Genomic DNA, 16,030 nt, shown 5'->3' on the forward strand with positions numbered 1-16,030 from the left:
TGATAAATGGTCAGCATGTGCCTTGATCAAGGCTTTCAAATGCGCCCCCCCCCGTGTTTCTTCAAACCATGATACTTCAAAGGGAAACATCACATGACATCAGTATGTCAAGTGTTGGGCAGGTGGGCAGCCCTGCCCACCTGTCAACTTTGGCCTGCCAGGGTGGAGAAGAGATCCAGCCCTCTGGCCAGAAAAAGTTCCTCACACTTGCTCTAGAAGAAGAGATTTGGAGCAGGCGGTTCTAGAAGACTTTAGCAGACCAAGAATCTCATACCAGAGATGTTTGGTGGCAAAGTGCAAGAGCTTTTCTAAGCTGACTTTCATTGCACTGCTGTGTCTTGCTCTATTGCTATTTATGAAATATGGCTTCTGTAGCGGTTTCACTATTGTATTGTAGGAAATTCTGAGAGCATTTTATGGAGTGTGCCCAATAAATATTCCAAATAAAGTATGTGTGGTCTGGGGTGGGGTGGGGGGAAGGATAGCATATTTTCGCATTTTGAGAGTTTTTCCTCTCTGGAAAAGAACCTGTTGTGCTTACAGGCCTTCAAAGTAGGCCCCCTCTGATACAATGCACCATTGACAACGTTCGTAGAACTGTTGGAAACTTCTGGAAAAGTCCTCTTTTCGTACTGCTTTCAGTTCTGCCATCACAGCAGCTTGGATGTATGAAATGTTGGAAAATCTGTGCCCTTTCAGTGCAGATTTCAGTTTTGGAAAAAGAAAGAAATCCAATGGGGCCAGACTGGGAAAATATGGAGGGTGGGACAACTCAGTAACCTTAGTAACGATTTCACGCAGAATATATGGATTGTTCTGTGCAAGAAGAGAGACTGAGCTGTTGTAGCTTCTTGTTTTTCAGATTTTCCTTGCAGTGGCAAATTTTGAAGCAAATGAAAGGGGTCAAGAGTTTTCTGTGATTTACAAGTGGAACTACAGAAAGGAGAAATTCACTGTGTACCAGAGGATCAACACATACAGTGCTCGAGACTGGGAGGCATTCGTCATTGATGGAGAGGCCTTCCTCGCAGTGGCTAATCATAGAAAAGGTATCTAGTTGCCAATGTACAGTGACACCAATTGGCATGTGCAAAATCCCTTCCCTTTGCCATTGGACAACCAGAACCACCTGGCATGCACCTGCTTTCCTTACATATGTTCTGTTCCTCTTAACAGCTGTGTGGCATGCATCAAGTCAACAGGTGCAACTTTTGGCATGGAAATGCCGTGATGAGGGAAAAGCTGCCCTTGATTAATTTAATCTATCTATCTATCTATCTATCTGGTCTATGCCCTGCTTGCAAGACACAGAGACAAGTACAGTGGATGCTGGGGTTGCAAACGTGATCCGTGTGGGATGCATGTTTGCAACCCACAGCATTTGCAACCCATGTCTGTGTGTCTGTGCACATGCAGGTAGCGATTTAGCGCTTCTGCATGTGCAAAGCACGATTTAGCGCTTCTGTGCATGCGCAACCGCCAAAACCCGGAAGTAACCCGTTCCAGTACTTCCGGGTTTCAGCAGTCCGTAACTCGAAAAAATGCAATCTGAAGCGGCTGTAACCCGAGGTATGACTGTATCTTAGATGACTTTCAAAGGGGATTAAATGAATGTGTATAGGGATAGGTCTGCCAGTCTCCACTAAACCACTGTTCCTCGGGGGAGAGCTACTGCATGGAGGCATCTGGTTGACCACTGTGGAAAGCAGGATACTGGATTAGGTCTCATTCATCCAGGTTTGTGTTCTTAGGAGACTCTTCCACCAAAAGTGACTCTTCAACAAAGAGAGATACTGCAAGGGATTGTTGAAGCTGCTGTCACTGTAGCTACTGCAATCAGCAGTCCAACTGACTGCAGCCTTCCCTTGTGGTGTTAATCAAAAGTTTTTGTAAAGTCTATAACAGGGAAATAACGAGTTACACTCCTCTTTCGCCCCCACCTGTCAGGGTTCAGAGGCTGCTCAGCAATTCACTTCCAAAAGCTCTGTGTCCTCTTTAAATTAATAATTTCTATTGGCTAAAACCATTTTTAAACAGTGGGTGTCTGCTTCATTTTGCACCAGCTTTTTCATATTTGCATCTGTACTGTGTTTAGTATGTGGTTATACATATTTAGACCCTGGAAACAAATGGATGCTTTCTTGGTGTGTCAGGGCCTATGCAGTGTTAAGAGAGAGGTTTTAAAAACCTGGATTTATGAAAGCAACCCTGGGGGTCCTCAATCCAGAGTGAGATTGCAACATGGCAGGATGTCGTTGTCATTGTCATTTATTTCTTTTTAACCATTTCCCCCATGTTGTTTTCCTGCTGAAAATCATCCCCTTGTGGTTTCTGTCCCCCCGCCTAAAATTGCACAGTAATGAATAGCAACTTTGTGAGGTATTTTCAGCAGGGAAATGGGTCCCCTGCTAGAGTGTGGGCCTTATCAGGTCCCCCACAAGGCCAGACTCTGGTGCTGTGCCTGGGTCCTCAGCCCAGCCCCTGAGAACAAACAACTGATTCTTAGTTTCCCACAAACAGTATGCGAAACCTTGATTGAAAACGTGGCTGGTAGTTTAGATTTCAGGCATCTAGGTTAAAATTCTGCAACATTCCTCCAAACCATCAGAATGGTTTGTCACTTGGCATGGTTTGCACTTCACAAACTATGAGCCAAAAAGCCAAAGCCTGAACGTAGCTAAGCCACAGGCTTGGGTTTGCCCAACACATCAAGGCAACTAGAGCTTCATTTAGCTCAGTGCAGCAGCAGAACAATTGGGAAGGAGCACAGAAATCACAACCACCTCTCTCAGAGGCTGCACACTCACATGATTGCCCTGGGCTTAGCATGGCTTGCAAGCCTGGTCTCCAAACTACAGTGGTACCTCGGGTTACATACGCTTCAGGTTACATACGCTTCAGGTTACAGACTCCGCTAACCCAGAAATAGTACCACGGGTTAAGAACTTTGCTTCAGGATGAGAACAGAAATCGTGCTCCAGCGGCACAGTGGCAGCAGGAGGCCCCATTAGCTAAAGTGGTGTTTCAGGTTAAGAACAGTTTCAGGTTAAGAACGGACCTCCGGAACGAATTAAGTACTTAACCCGAGGTACCACTGTAAAGTGGAACTTCCTGGAAGCTTTTTGGGATCCAAAATCATTTGGAGTGCCCATGAAATGACCATATGCTGCCACCCAGTGGAGTCTGTTAACATAATCCATGGAAAGAACTGTTTTTCTAAAATGTGTTGTGTGGGAAGAAAAATTAAAATATATAGTTTCAGCCTTAGAATGAAGTAAACAGGGACAATATGGAAGTAAATGCTATTAAATCAGTCCTATTTGTACTGGGTCCCTCACTTGCTTTTGCAAAAAGGAAAATGGTGGTAGTGGTTGTGATTAAAATCTAATGCTTAGCTGACCAAATTCTTTATTCCTCATTTGTGTAATGCCTTACTCTCTTCCAAGAGAGCCAGTGTGGTGTAGTGGTTAAGAGCAGTAGTCTCGTAATCTGGGGAACCGGGTTCGCTTCCCCGCTCCTCCACAAGTAGCTGCTGGGTGACCTTGGGCCAGTCACACTTCTTTGAAGTCTCTCAGCCCCACCCACCTCACAGAGTGTTTGTTGTGGGGGAGGAAGGGAAAGGAGAATGTTAGCCGCTTTGAGACTCCTTAAAGGGAGTGAAAGGCGGGATATCAAATCCAAACTCCTCCTCCAAGTCCAGCCTTGCCATTAGGCAGGCCTCAGGCAGCTGATCTGAGGTGTCATTACTATATTTTTTATTATGGAGGAGGGAGAAGCTTACATCAAAGGGGATGTGGAGCATATGACCCCCCCAGCCCCATGTAGGCTTATTTATGGAATCCTATACATTCCATGCCGTGCAAAACTTCCATTGTCTTTTGAAATCTTTTCAGGTGAATTGAATTATTAGCTCCCTTTTTGGTTCTTTATCTGGTCAAAAATGAGACAGTCATTTCCTTCAGCTTGTCAACAGCAACAACAACAAGAACCCTCTCATTTGACTCTCCTTTTCAGATTAAAACCTTGAGGTCAGTCCTTGACGTCTGACATTTTCTCTTCCTTAGGGAATAACCACAATATAGACAGTGTCATATACAGGTGGAACGCCAGGACAGGCCTTTTTGAAACCAACCAGACCATTCCTACCTCGGGAGCCTACGACTGGGAATTTTTCAGCATTGGGCCTTATTCCTTCCTCGTGGTGGCCAACACATTTAATGGAACATCCACCACAATCAACTCTCACATCTACATTTGGCTCAGTGGAGCCTTCCAGCTCTTCCAGTCAATACTGGTAAGATATTGAGTAGGAAAAACCAATGTAATTGTTTGATTGCTTGGGCAATGTATTTTGCTCTGAACACCACAGTGGATATACCCTATATAAGCATAGGGTAGGTGGGTGTGCTGATTTTTATACACAATTCTGTATTCATGAAGCTGCCCTGAATGCTGCCACTGCCACCAAAATGACATAGCCAAAGATTTCCCTTCCATTCATATATGTCAGTACTGAAGTCTGTTGCACACAGGTAATAAAAACTGTACATGCAGATGTGACTGCAGATCATTGGGATGCAAGTATAGATGTGCATTGTGCAATCTATTGTCTGTATCCCCCTCATAGTGCAGGTTGTCTTGAATCGCCATATACCAACTTTTGTGTTACTTGTTTTAATGGGACTGCAAAATAAAAGTGTGGGGTCATCCTTCCTTGATTTATTTTTCCCTTAGTGCTGATCAGCAGCATCACTGAGTATGCTAATTGGTCATATTAGCATATGTTAATATGCACAGTTACAGCTGTGTGTGCTTTTAAGTTCTGTTGGAATCTGTAACATTAGAGATTAAGTTCATTGGGGGACGGGTAAATGGCAAATAAAATCATGCTTGAATTCAGCTCCTCCCCCTCCCCCGCAATCTGATGCCCTCCAGATGTTTTGGACTGTAACTACCATAATGGCTGGAGCTGATAGGAATTGAAGTCTCCGACATTGAAAAGTTGGCATTTTTTTAACTTCTTCAAATGTAATGGGTTTTTCTCTGTCCCATCCTGAGCTTGGCTAGCCATCTGCTGGGACTTATGAGCCACCCCAGTCAGCAGCTGTTGCCTGAATGAGTTTGCTAAAGTGTTTGAAGGCAAAAAAGAGCAGGTTGTCTAAGGCAGCCAATAAAGTAGCAAGATAGGGCATGCTGCCCGTCCTGATGTCAGGGTGAGCTCACCCTCAGGCCACTTCAGTTCAGATGAAGGGAGTTGCTACTTCCCTGTTCCCCACCTGCTGCCCGTGGTCTCAGGAATCACATGGATCTCCTTCCTGGCTCCTGCTCCCTTTGGGCCTCCATGCTTCGTCATGCGCAATTCCTTCCCACAAGTCCCCCTGCTCCTGTGTTACTACTGAGGCACATCTCAGTCGCCCTGGCAACCAGGCCAGCTTCCCAGCTGGAGATGGCAGCTGTGGTGGAGAGCATCCCGGTTGCCATGGCAATGTCACATCTGTTCTTGGTCTTGCCATTCTGCAGTGCTCATCCCGCTGGCCCAGAGAGAGATACTTTTGGCCTCACCTTCCTCTTTCTGTGAGGTAATTGAGGTCACCACTGCTGAGCCTCACACAAAAAAATGGCAGCGCTTGGGCCAGAGGCTCAGGCAAATGGGGAACAGCAAGATACAGGAGGGGCTGATACAGTTCCTTGCCTGGAGCCAACAAAAATTTGGAGCTGGCCCTTGTTTTCCTTCATGGAATAATGCTTTAGGAATGATTCCTTATGATGGAAAGCTATTGGAAAATGCTTCACTGGGATAAAAAATGCGCATGGATTTTTCTGGCAAGCAAGCTGCCTATGGGACTCTTAAATCTGCATCCATACAGCAGTCTATTCCATTATCCCATTACCCTAATTGTTAATTTCTGCATTATATTTGAACTTCCACACAATGAAAAAGCCATTTCCAGGAATATAGAGCAAGTTCATAGATTGTTTCCATGTTTTTTGCAAGCAGGTTTTTTTTTTATCTGGAAGCAAATTACATGGAGATGCTATACTTGCACTGCATATTTCTAGAAGGGCTTGCTTTTAATGCCATGTGAAAGCTCAAATTAACAGTTAGGGAAATGGAATAAACTGCTGTGTGAATGCAGTCAAGTTCCAGTCTCAAGGAACTTTGAAGAATCTACATGGATTTTCAGCTTTGGCACAATATTTTCTGGCTACGTTCCTTCATAAATACGTAGAAAACTGCTCTATACTGAGCCAGACCTTTGGTCCATTTAGCTCAGTGCTTTTAGCAGCAGCTCTCCGGGATTTCAGAGAGGAAGCTTTTCCCATTTTTACCTGAATCTGCCAGGGGTTGAGCCAGACACTTTCCTCAGGCAAAGCAGATGCTCTACCATTAAGCTACAGCCTTCGAAGTATTGCAATGGAGGAAAGACCATTGCCTCATTGAGACCACCCAATGGGTGGGTTTGCATGCAACATTTAACACAGCTCTGGAAATTGTGCTACTAGTTAAGAGCAGAGGACTGAGTTACATTTGTCCCTAGTAGGGCTGCTACTAAGATAATGTCCTAGTGCAAGGAAATGTCATGCATGAAATAAGAGAGCAGGAAGAAGCATTTGCCAGACATTCTGCTAGCAATATTTCCAATGGAACCCAGCTGTGCAGGAAGCAGAATGGAACGTGGTTTTGCATTCTTCATAATTGTGAACACCAAGGGGTTTCCAAGTAAAAACCAAGTGAGTGAACATGCCAACATATCTGGACAGCTTTCTAAAATTGGGACCCACACCAGACCTTCCTTCTCATTGCCAACTAACTGCTAGGTCTGCTTCTGCAAGAGTTACGTGGCTACTCAAACCCTCTTGTACACCAGGCTGCAGGGGAGAAATGTCATTCCTAGAGCAGGAAGAAAGAAATGGTTTTTGAATGAGAGTGGCAGGGGAGGAGGGTAGCCCATCTTAATTTTGGTAGAATTTTCCTTTTAAAAAGGCAATATGAGCACTAATACGGAAAAGAGGAAAAGCATTCACCTTTTAAAAAAACAACCAAAAATGAAAAAATAAAACCCAAGCCAAAAATGCTTCCAAAATGGCTTGGGCATTTGGTGAATGGATTGATGGTTGGAGTTTTCTTTTATTTTCATGAGCAGAGGTCACAGGAACTGGGCAATAAGTGCCTGTGGCAGTATCCCAATCACCTTACACCAGGGATGAGTAGCCTTTGGCTCTTCATAGCTTCGTGGCTGGGGCTGGTTGGAGTCCAGTTGGAGTCCAGTTGGAAAGCTGCAGGTTCCCCATCCCAGGCTTACACACACTACCCTCAGCCTTTATTAAGAGAGAGAAGAATCAGGTATGCAAGCAATTGTGGTTTGTCATTCAGTTACTGGCAAAATCAGTGTTCAAAGTCCAGCCTAAAAGGATGATATCTGCACTGCTTGTCGCCAAAAGGTTATGACAGTGGTGTTAATAAAATTCTTACTGTATGTAGAAGCCCTTAATGCAGGAATGGGGAACCTTTTTCAGCCTAAGGGCCACATTCACTCATGGGTCAGCTTCTGGGGGCCACATACCAGTGGTGGGTGTGGCCACAGGCAAAAAGTAGGTGGAGCAACAGTGTGGTTGTTGCCTTTGTGCAGTAGGCTACATTCAATCCATGTACATGAGATGTTCTACATACATCTCTCCATCCAGACACAATTCAAGGACATATTCTAGCAAGGCAAAAACTCTCAAGGATGGGATGGAGTAAGGCCAGAGTGGGGCATGGCCTAGAGAGGGTGAATAGCCTAGATAGCACCTTGAGGCCTAGACAGAGTGGCCTACAGGGCTGAATGTGGCCCCCAAGCCTGAGGTTTCCCACCCCTGCTTTAATGGAAACTGATGTGCATGTGCTGAATGGCTTCCCTGAGGGAAAGTCGAGGTCTGGATTATTCTCCTCCATGTATTGTGTTGGATGCATTCTTCTGCAGTTGCTGCTCATTTTCTGAAAAGCTTTTATTCACACCTTCTCTTTTGGTCTAGACTTTTGGTGCTGCTGACTGGGAAGTCTTCCAGATCCAAGACAGGGTCTTCCTCGCTCTGGCAAACAGCTATGACAGTACAATTGTTGCCCCAAACAACAGCTTTGCCATCAATTCTTCCATCTATGAGCTTAACATTACTGCACAGATGTTTGTCAAGTTCCAGGACATTCTTACCTACAGGTGCCTCCTTTATGTATTGCTGAAAACACCAGCTTTGTGCCATTTTGATAATAGAATGTGTTTCGGTCTGCCAGAATGTTTTGATTCTTTTTTTAAAAAATTGTAAGACTGCAGTCCAAAATGTGTTCTTAAATTGATCTAGGTGGTCGAAACGTATAATAGAAAGATGAAAACGCTCACTTCTCTTAAAATAGTCTGATTTTGGGAAATGGTTTAAAAAATGTATTCTAAATAGTAAATGGAAAGAGGATGTTTTCCCAGGCAGTTATCCCGTTGTTGTAATCTCTTTTGTTTGGTTGGTTTCTGCTGCAGTGCTGTGGATTGGGAGTTCTTTTCAGTTGGAGAAGATAACTTTTTGGTGGTAGCAAATTCATTTGATGGTGTGACCTTTGCTGTAAACAGCATTATTTACAGGTAAGTAGGTGCACAACCCCCTCAGTGTCATAGCTTGAGTCATACTTGATTATTATTTCCTCACATTCTACTTGGAATAATTAAAGGGTATACATATGTGCACTAGCCCTCAATACATTGAAACACCAGATCCAGGAACTATCCCAGGAGCATCTCACTGGATACCACTGTTGATTAGTTAATATTTACCCTTTAAGTACAATTTCCCAGACTGCTGAGAACCCATGCTACCTGCCCGCAACACACTCTGCTACCTGTTACATATTTCAGAAGCTTTTCCAGGAGGATATAAAATACACCAGCTCTATTAAGTCAGCTACTTTATGAAAGAAGGAAACTAGGTCAGTCTGGCATCATTTGTTCTCAATAAGACCATGTGAACTGTTAATGATCACTCGTTTGTTCTATTCAGTAACAGATGTACTGGTTTTTTTATTGTTTCCTCCACTTGATATTAAAACCAAACCAATTAGCTCTACTTCCCTGGGTTTTATTCCTTCCATTAAAAAAAGGCATGGTGTTTGATCTTCTCCATTCCTCTGGGACTAGCCAGACCAACCCAGTTTCCTTTTTGATCACACAACATGTCCTCTGGGAGAAAGGATATGACTTGCAACAACTTGCTATGAAGACTGGCCTTGTGCACTGTATTGGAAACCTTAAGTGGAAGTGAATGGCCCTAAAATTATATCTGAATACTGTCAAGCAATAGCAGCCATCCATTATTGGATACTGACTTGATTGTGCAGTCCTGGAGAGGAGGGATATACAGTCAGGAGTGGGTGTGCACAGAGGGTGCTGCACATGCAATTTATTCCCTAATACAATTGTTAGGACTGTTTTTCTTCCCTTCTGCCCCTCCCACTCCCTCTCAGGAACCGGCAGTGAATCATGGTGTAGGAAAGTCAAAAGGCAATGCAGCTCCACCTGTGTAGCCCTGCTGGCTACCACGACTCAGTCTGTTACCCCCAATTTGTGCCCACAGTACATTTCCCTTCCTAAGTCAATGGCACTACCATGTGAGTCTCTGAAAGCCACATAACTTTGTACACTAGGCTACATGCAGAAGTCACCTCTGAAAGCCAGAGGTGAGGAGCTTTAGGCTTAGGGGCCAAAAATGGCCCTCTGAGCCTCTCTGTTTAACTCTTGGGGCCAGCTCACCCCTTCATCCCAGCCTATGTCTCCCCTCACGAAGCCACACCAGCTCACTGACTGTGCTCCACACACTTCTTAAGTGCTTTTGCCTGGCCAGGACATGTCATTGAATTGTGGCGAGACCACTTGCTTACCTGAATGGTGGCTGGGGAGATGTGCTTTCTTTGTAAATCTACATATGATCCACTGTACAAAGGAAGAGACACACATCTGTTACACCACTCACATGTGTCCCCCAGAAGGGAATGTGGCCCCTGGGCGGAAATTAGTTTCCCACACTTACTTTCAAGTGCTGCCTTGCGGCACAATGCCAGTGGCCCCTTCAAATATGATACAGTTATACTGGGTGTTAGGAGCGTGTACGCTATCTATAAGGTAAGCTATTTGAACTGGTGTTAAAGGAGCCCATTTCCTCACTAGGCCTTTTTCTGAACGGGAAAGCTGTTTGAAGGCAGTGGGGTAAAACGGATCCTGTGAGGTTGGTGATCATGAGCATTGAGTAACTCTTTTCTCTCTCTACTGTAGATGGCAAGGATATGAAGGCTTTGTAGCTGTTCACCATCTTCCAACGTTTGGCTGTAGGGACTGGGAAGCTTTCACCACTGCAGCTGGCTCTTACCTCATGTATTCAAGTGCAAAAGAACCACTATCCAGGGTGCTGAAGCTGAAAACCTTTTGATCTGGACAGGGGTGCTTTGATTTGCTGCAAACAAGTGGGCAAGTCCGGACTTGTGAGGAACTACTTTGGCTACTCAGGGCTAGGCTCAGGAATGCTGTACCAAAGAGTCACTGCCATGAATGCCAGAGATGCCATAGGATAGATACCCAGGTTGCCTCTCTGGATTAGGCTGCTCTGGATTAGATTTCAAACCTGTTTTCCAATACCTGGAATGAGCTAGGAATATACATAACTTGGAGCTGGCCAGTGATATTAGTGAGTTCAGTAACCTTGATTTCTCTCTCTCTCAGACATACCACACCATCCATGCAAGACAAACACATGCCCACTTCTGAACACCTTCCAGACCTAAGGAGCTGCTAATATAATCCACAACCTTGTGGGCAACAGAAACTAGAAGATGCCTTTAGCACATTATGGGCTACTGACCCCCCAACTTAGCAATATGGAACAAATATAAGCATTTGGGTTCACTCCTTCCAGATTCCAGATGAATGCTTCCACTGCCATGTCACTTTATGGGAAGAGCTTCAGTGTGCACCATTTTGGCATATTCCAACCCACTGTGAGCTCTTGTGGATATTGCTGAATCCCTGAGAAAGATCCTAGTAGAATGGAAAGAAGATTCCTTCGGATATGGATACGCTGTATGTAGCTTGAGAGCTTTGTGCTAAAGCAAAGACTCAGCTGTTGTTTTTTCAAAGCTGTTAAACCAGTTCAGGCAATTATTCGTGGCTCTGGATTTTAGGAGTTCAAGGGAAAATATCTGGGCCTTGCTGAGAAAATCTGAAGCCCAATTACTCCCTTAATACAAAGTACTGCCTTCCCACCAGAGAAGATGCACAACCCATACTGGCTTGGGACGTCGTCATGCCAACAGTTGCACAGACCAGTGGGCTATGGTGAAAGCCCTGGCCTTACAAAGTCCCTCTGATCTGTACATTAGTCTTCCACATTTTCAGCATAACTACAAGGAATGGAAAGTCAGATGTATTCTTGTTATGTTTAGGCTTTATGAACAGCTATTGTGGATTTCACAAAATGGTGCTTCTTGACATTTGGAAAGCCATTAGTACCTTGTCATGTGGATCTGTGACACTTCTCTAGTAAGCTCTACTCCATTTTCATTGGTGCTTTCTCAGTCTTTGCTTACATGTTAGCCTGTGAATAATCCCCCAAAATATAACTAATTCTTGTTATTGCAAAGGATTTCAAATCATTCTCTATAAATGATATGTTTATATTGTATGAATTGCTACTATTGACAATAGCAGTTCTTATAGGGAGGTGGAATTATTATTTATTATCCAAAGAATATTTGCAATTTTGAAAGTAGCACCCAATAAAATTGACAGAGTGACTTTCATAACCTCAGGGGTTATTTTTTGTTAGCACTGTAGACCCAAACACCCATCTTAGCTGAAATAAGTGAACAAATGCAGTTCCAGTTGCCATAACACTCTAGGTCCACATTACCTGGCTACCAGACTTACCTAAGTCAGGTTCAGCTTTCTTTGCAAAAACACACTGAAGTAACAAAACATAAAAGATGACTGCTGATTTTTACTACTACTTTGCATAATGCACAATTAATTTATGGAATTCACTGCCCCAGATTGTGGCTTTGGCCACTAGCATAGGTAAATCTCAAAGGGGATTAGAGATGAGAACATTTTACAGGGTCTGGAATGCAGCCTACAAGGTGCAAGGATGAGTGAAGCAACCCCATTCCAAAGCATCCTATGCAATCACAACTCCTAGTGAGACGTTCTTGACCACTTATGTCAACTAATCCACTTATGTTAACTAATTTATAATTTATATAGTTTAATTTTATAGATAGGTTTAACTAATTTTAGCTCAGGCTAAAACTAAAAAATAAAATGGTTGTGTTCCTTACCAAGCCCAGGAGGGGGCAATGAAGGAGAATGTTCCAAAGGATGCTGTTAACAGTATGAAGGGGACTAAGCCAATTAGTGGGTTTTTTTAGTAATGGCATTTTCTAGGTAGGTCTTTTGGGCAATATAACCCTCATGCAGGAAATATGTGGGGTGTGTGAAGCAGTCTGAGGAAATGTTTGCCCTGTTCCTCCCATACCAGGCACAACAAACAGCAGCAAGCCTGACTTTACTGTACTAGTAAGCGTACACTTAACCAGCAACAATGTAAGACTATTTTATCTGTCTAAAACAGGGAGCCTACATTCTGCACTCCAGATGTTGCTATGTTCCAGCTTCTCTAACCCTCAGCCATCATGGCCAGGGATGATGGCAGCTGTAGTCCAACACATCTGGATGGCACACCACTGGCTACTCTGGACATGCACCAATATTCCAGCTGGGAGTAGCTGTCTAGGGTCTCATGGAAGTTTTTCTCACCATCAGCTGTTACCTGATTCATTTAACCGGAGGTGGCAGAGATTTAATCTTGGATCTTCTGCATTCAGAGCAGGGGCTGTTCTCGGTGAGTTGTGATCTCTAAAGTCAGTCAGAAAGCTGCTCCTGGTTCTCTGACCTAGATGATGTCACCTGTTTGTTACTTTCACATTTTGACAGTTCCTTTGAGGTGAGGGAATCTTAAGACAGTGCCAAGCTTTTTTGAAAAGGCAATGTGTGAAGAAGTCCAAACATTTCGGCTAAACAGTGCTGTGGGTAGCTGTTGCCTAGGTAACACACACACACACACACACACACACACACACACACCAGGCACAAATAATGAGCAAAACCCTCCCAGCAAAACTTGCTAATTATTCCTTTTCGGTTATAACCAAGTCCTACATTCATCTGCTTAAAATAAGATGAATGGTATCTTTATGGGCTGGCTTCCTGCCCCTAGACCCACAGAGTGGAATTGTTGCTGAAAAGATACTTGATTTAGGCTTGACAACACCTGATTTAAGCTTCAGCATAATGCGTACGATTGTTTTCCAGACAATAAAGACACACACAACATACCAGATTTTATCCATTGTGCTTGCATTAGCTCTGATCCAGCATCAACAGCATAATATAGCATCTAGATCAAGGGAAGTAATAGTGCCACTGTATTCTGCTCTGGTCAGACCTCACCTGGAGTACTGTGTCCAGTTCTGGGCACCACAGTTCAAGAAGGACACTGACAAACTGGAACGTGTCCAGAGGAGGGCAACCCAAATGGTCAAAGGCCTGGAAACGATGCCTTATGAGGAACGGCTAAGGGAGCTGGGCATGTTTAGTCTGGAGAAGAGGAGGTTAAGGGGTGATATGATAGCCATGTTCAAATATATAAAAGGATGTCACATAGAGGAGGGAGAAAGGTTGTTTTCTGCTGCTCCAGAGAAGCGGACACAGAGCAATGGTTCCAAACTACAAGAAAGAAGATTCCACCTAAACATTAGGAAGAACTTCCTGACAGTAAGAGCTGTTCGACAGTGGAATTTGCTGCCAAGGAGTGTGGTGGAGTCTCCTTCTTTGGAGGTATTTAAGCAGAGGCTTGACAACCATATGTCAGGAGTGCTCTGATGGTGTTTCCTGCTTGGCAGGGGGTTGGACTCAATGGCCCTTGTGGTCTCTTCCAACTCTATGATTCTAATATGTCATCCTTATGTATAATGGATGCAGGTAATCATCTTGTCAGGGAAAGGATATCACTTTTTTAAAGGATACAGTATACAACTTCTTTAAAAATGTGCAGTAGGAGTGCTCCAGCACTGTATCTGCGGGCGGGGGTGGGGGGGTAGTCACACTCGACAAGAAAATTACCATATTTTTTCGTGTATAAGACTAGGGTGGTTTTTCTATCACAAAATTAGGTTTAAAATTGGGGCTCATCTTTTACATGGGTAGTGCTGAGGGGTGTTTTCTTAATTTGGAGTCCCCCCAAATAGGAGACGTCTTATATACAGAAAAATACAGTAAATACAGTCATACCTCGGATTGCGAACGTGATCTGTACGGGAGGCACGTTAGCAACCTGCAGCACCACGTCTGTGCACGTGAGTGACGCGATTCGGCACTTCTGTGCATGCGCGTGACGTCATTTTGTGCTGCTGTGCATGTGCGAGCACTGAAACCTGGAAGTAACCCGTTCCAGTACTTCCGGGTTCGGCGCAGTCTGTAACCCGAAAACGCACAACACACAGTGTTCGCAACCCGAGGTATGACTGTAGACAAATAAAATCCAGTAAAATATATCCACTCCATTCTTCAGCTTGGCTATGACAAACTGTCAATTGGCTTCTCCATTCCCAGAACACTCTCTTAACAGCCACTCCACTTGGTCATTAAACATTAGTGTAAATTCTGAAAGAACTGGTGCCTCAAAGTGCTTAATTTGCTGTTTCATGCCCATCCCCTTTTTCAAATGTACCCTATAGGCAGGGGCTGTATTGTTTTTTAATCTTTCTGAAGTGTCTAAAAATCTTTATAGGCAGCAGCAGTAGCAGTGCTCCTGAAACTGAAGAGCAAATGGTTAGGTGAGGGAATCTTAGACAGTGCCAACCTTTTTTGAAAAAGCAATGTGTGAAGAAGTCCAAACATTCCTTTTTAAAGTAGCACAAGATGAGCACTCCACTATGGTGGCAATGGAACCCAAAGAGCACACAGCCTCCCAATATAAAGTTCACAAAACAGGCATTTGTGTAATGCATCATTAGTGATGTCACAGGCACAAGTTGTCTGTGATACACAACTGCATACTACAAGGACATCCCAGTAGCAATGTGTGTGCTAACAGAAGGATGATTTGTGTTCCACCAGTAATGTAACATAGCAGTTGTGAGTGTTGGGCTGAGAGATATCCCTGCAACCCAACCTTGAGGAAGTCAGGGGCACAACAGCTGAATAGCAAATGTGCATAAAGGGATAATCAGAAAAAGGCCCTAAAATCCTGTTCTTTTGGCACTGTGTTATCCCTCTTTTTTATTTTGGCTGTTAATTGCCAGAGTACTATTAAATTGGATCGTGTGTACTGTAGAAACAGAGTCTCAACAAACATGCATGTAGCTATACCCATTTTTCTAAAAAGGCTACTGGAGCTTTGAATACTGCAGCAGCTGAGATTATTTTAACAGTTTGAGGAACCACTTGAAATTTTATTTCCTTACTGTTTATTGTTTCAGCAAATGAGCTGCGTTGCCTAGGAATTTTTGTCAGCTGGAAAGACATGTTGAGTGTAGCAACTTGCCCCCTAATTTTTGTTTAGTTTACATATAATCCATACCCTACTTTTCTGCCTTACTAAATACCAGCACCAGCTACATTTTAGGACCATCCTTGAGGAAGGGGGGTGGGTTTGCGATATGAGAAAGAGGCATATTTAGAAATAAGCATTTTCAGTCACGTGCTTCCTTCCTCCCTTTCTGTGGAAGAAGCCTGCTCAGGCTCGTTCGTTACATAATATATGCTTAAAATTGTCCTCTCTGATTATTTTCAATGCTCACCTTAATAGTGGTCACCATGAAAATAGGTTAGTAACCTAACAGAGAGTGAAGAGGTGCAGGCTCCAAATGCCATGTAATACGTAAGCCCAAAGGAAGCACATACCCTCTTCAGCTTTGCAACACAAGCACACTTACATCAAACATAATTCCTGCTCACGTACA

General features: G+C 43.8%; 1 protein-coding gene and 1 long non-coding RNA gene across 3 annotated transcripts in view; one reads left to right on the top strand and one right to left on the bottom strand.

The window, feature by feature from the left end:
• TSPEAR (thrombospondin type laminin G domain and EAR repeats) overlaps positions 1-11,820 on the top strand; it is a 35,119-nt gene extending 23,299 nt beyond the window's left edge. For both annotated transcript variants that reach the window (XM_079977211.1, XM_079977212.1), the window contains 5 exons: positions 863-1,049; positions 4,065-4,294; positions 8,017-8,198; positions 8,511-8,612; positions 10,293-11,820. In XM_079977211.1, coding sequence (XP_079833337.1) covers positions 863-1,049; positions 4,065-4,294; positions 8,017-8,198; positions 8,511-8,612; positions 10,293-10,446 — 855 coding nt within the window. In that variant the 3' untranslated portion in view covers positions 10,447-11,820. The remainder of the gene's footprint in view (positions 1-862; positions 1,050-4,064; positions 4,295-8,016; positions 8,199-8,510; positions 8,613-10,292) is intronic.
• On the bottom strand, positions 1,632-4,055 carry LOC307216709. The gene is made up of 3 exons (XR_013839279.1): positions 3,684-4,055; positions 3,109-3,434; positions 1,632-2,864 (listed from the first exon to the last, which is right to left on the bottom strand). It is a non-coding gene; the product is annotated as an uncharacterized lncRNA (long non-coding RNA).
• Positions 11,821-16,030: the final 4,210 nt, after the last annotated feature.

Source organism: Podarcis cretensis (genome assembly GCF_951804945.1).
Source record: "Podarcis cretensis genome assembly, chromosome: 5".
Taxonomy (NCBI): Eukaryota; Metazoa; Chordata; class Lepidosauria; order Squamata; family Lacertidae; genus Podarcis; species Podarcis cretensis.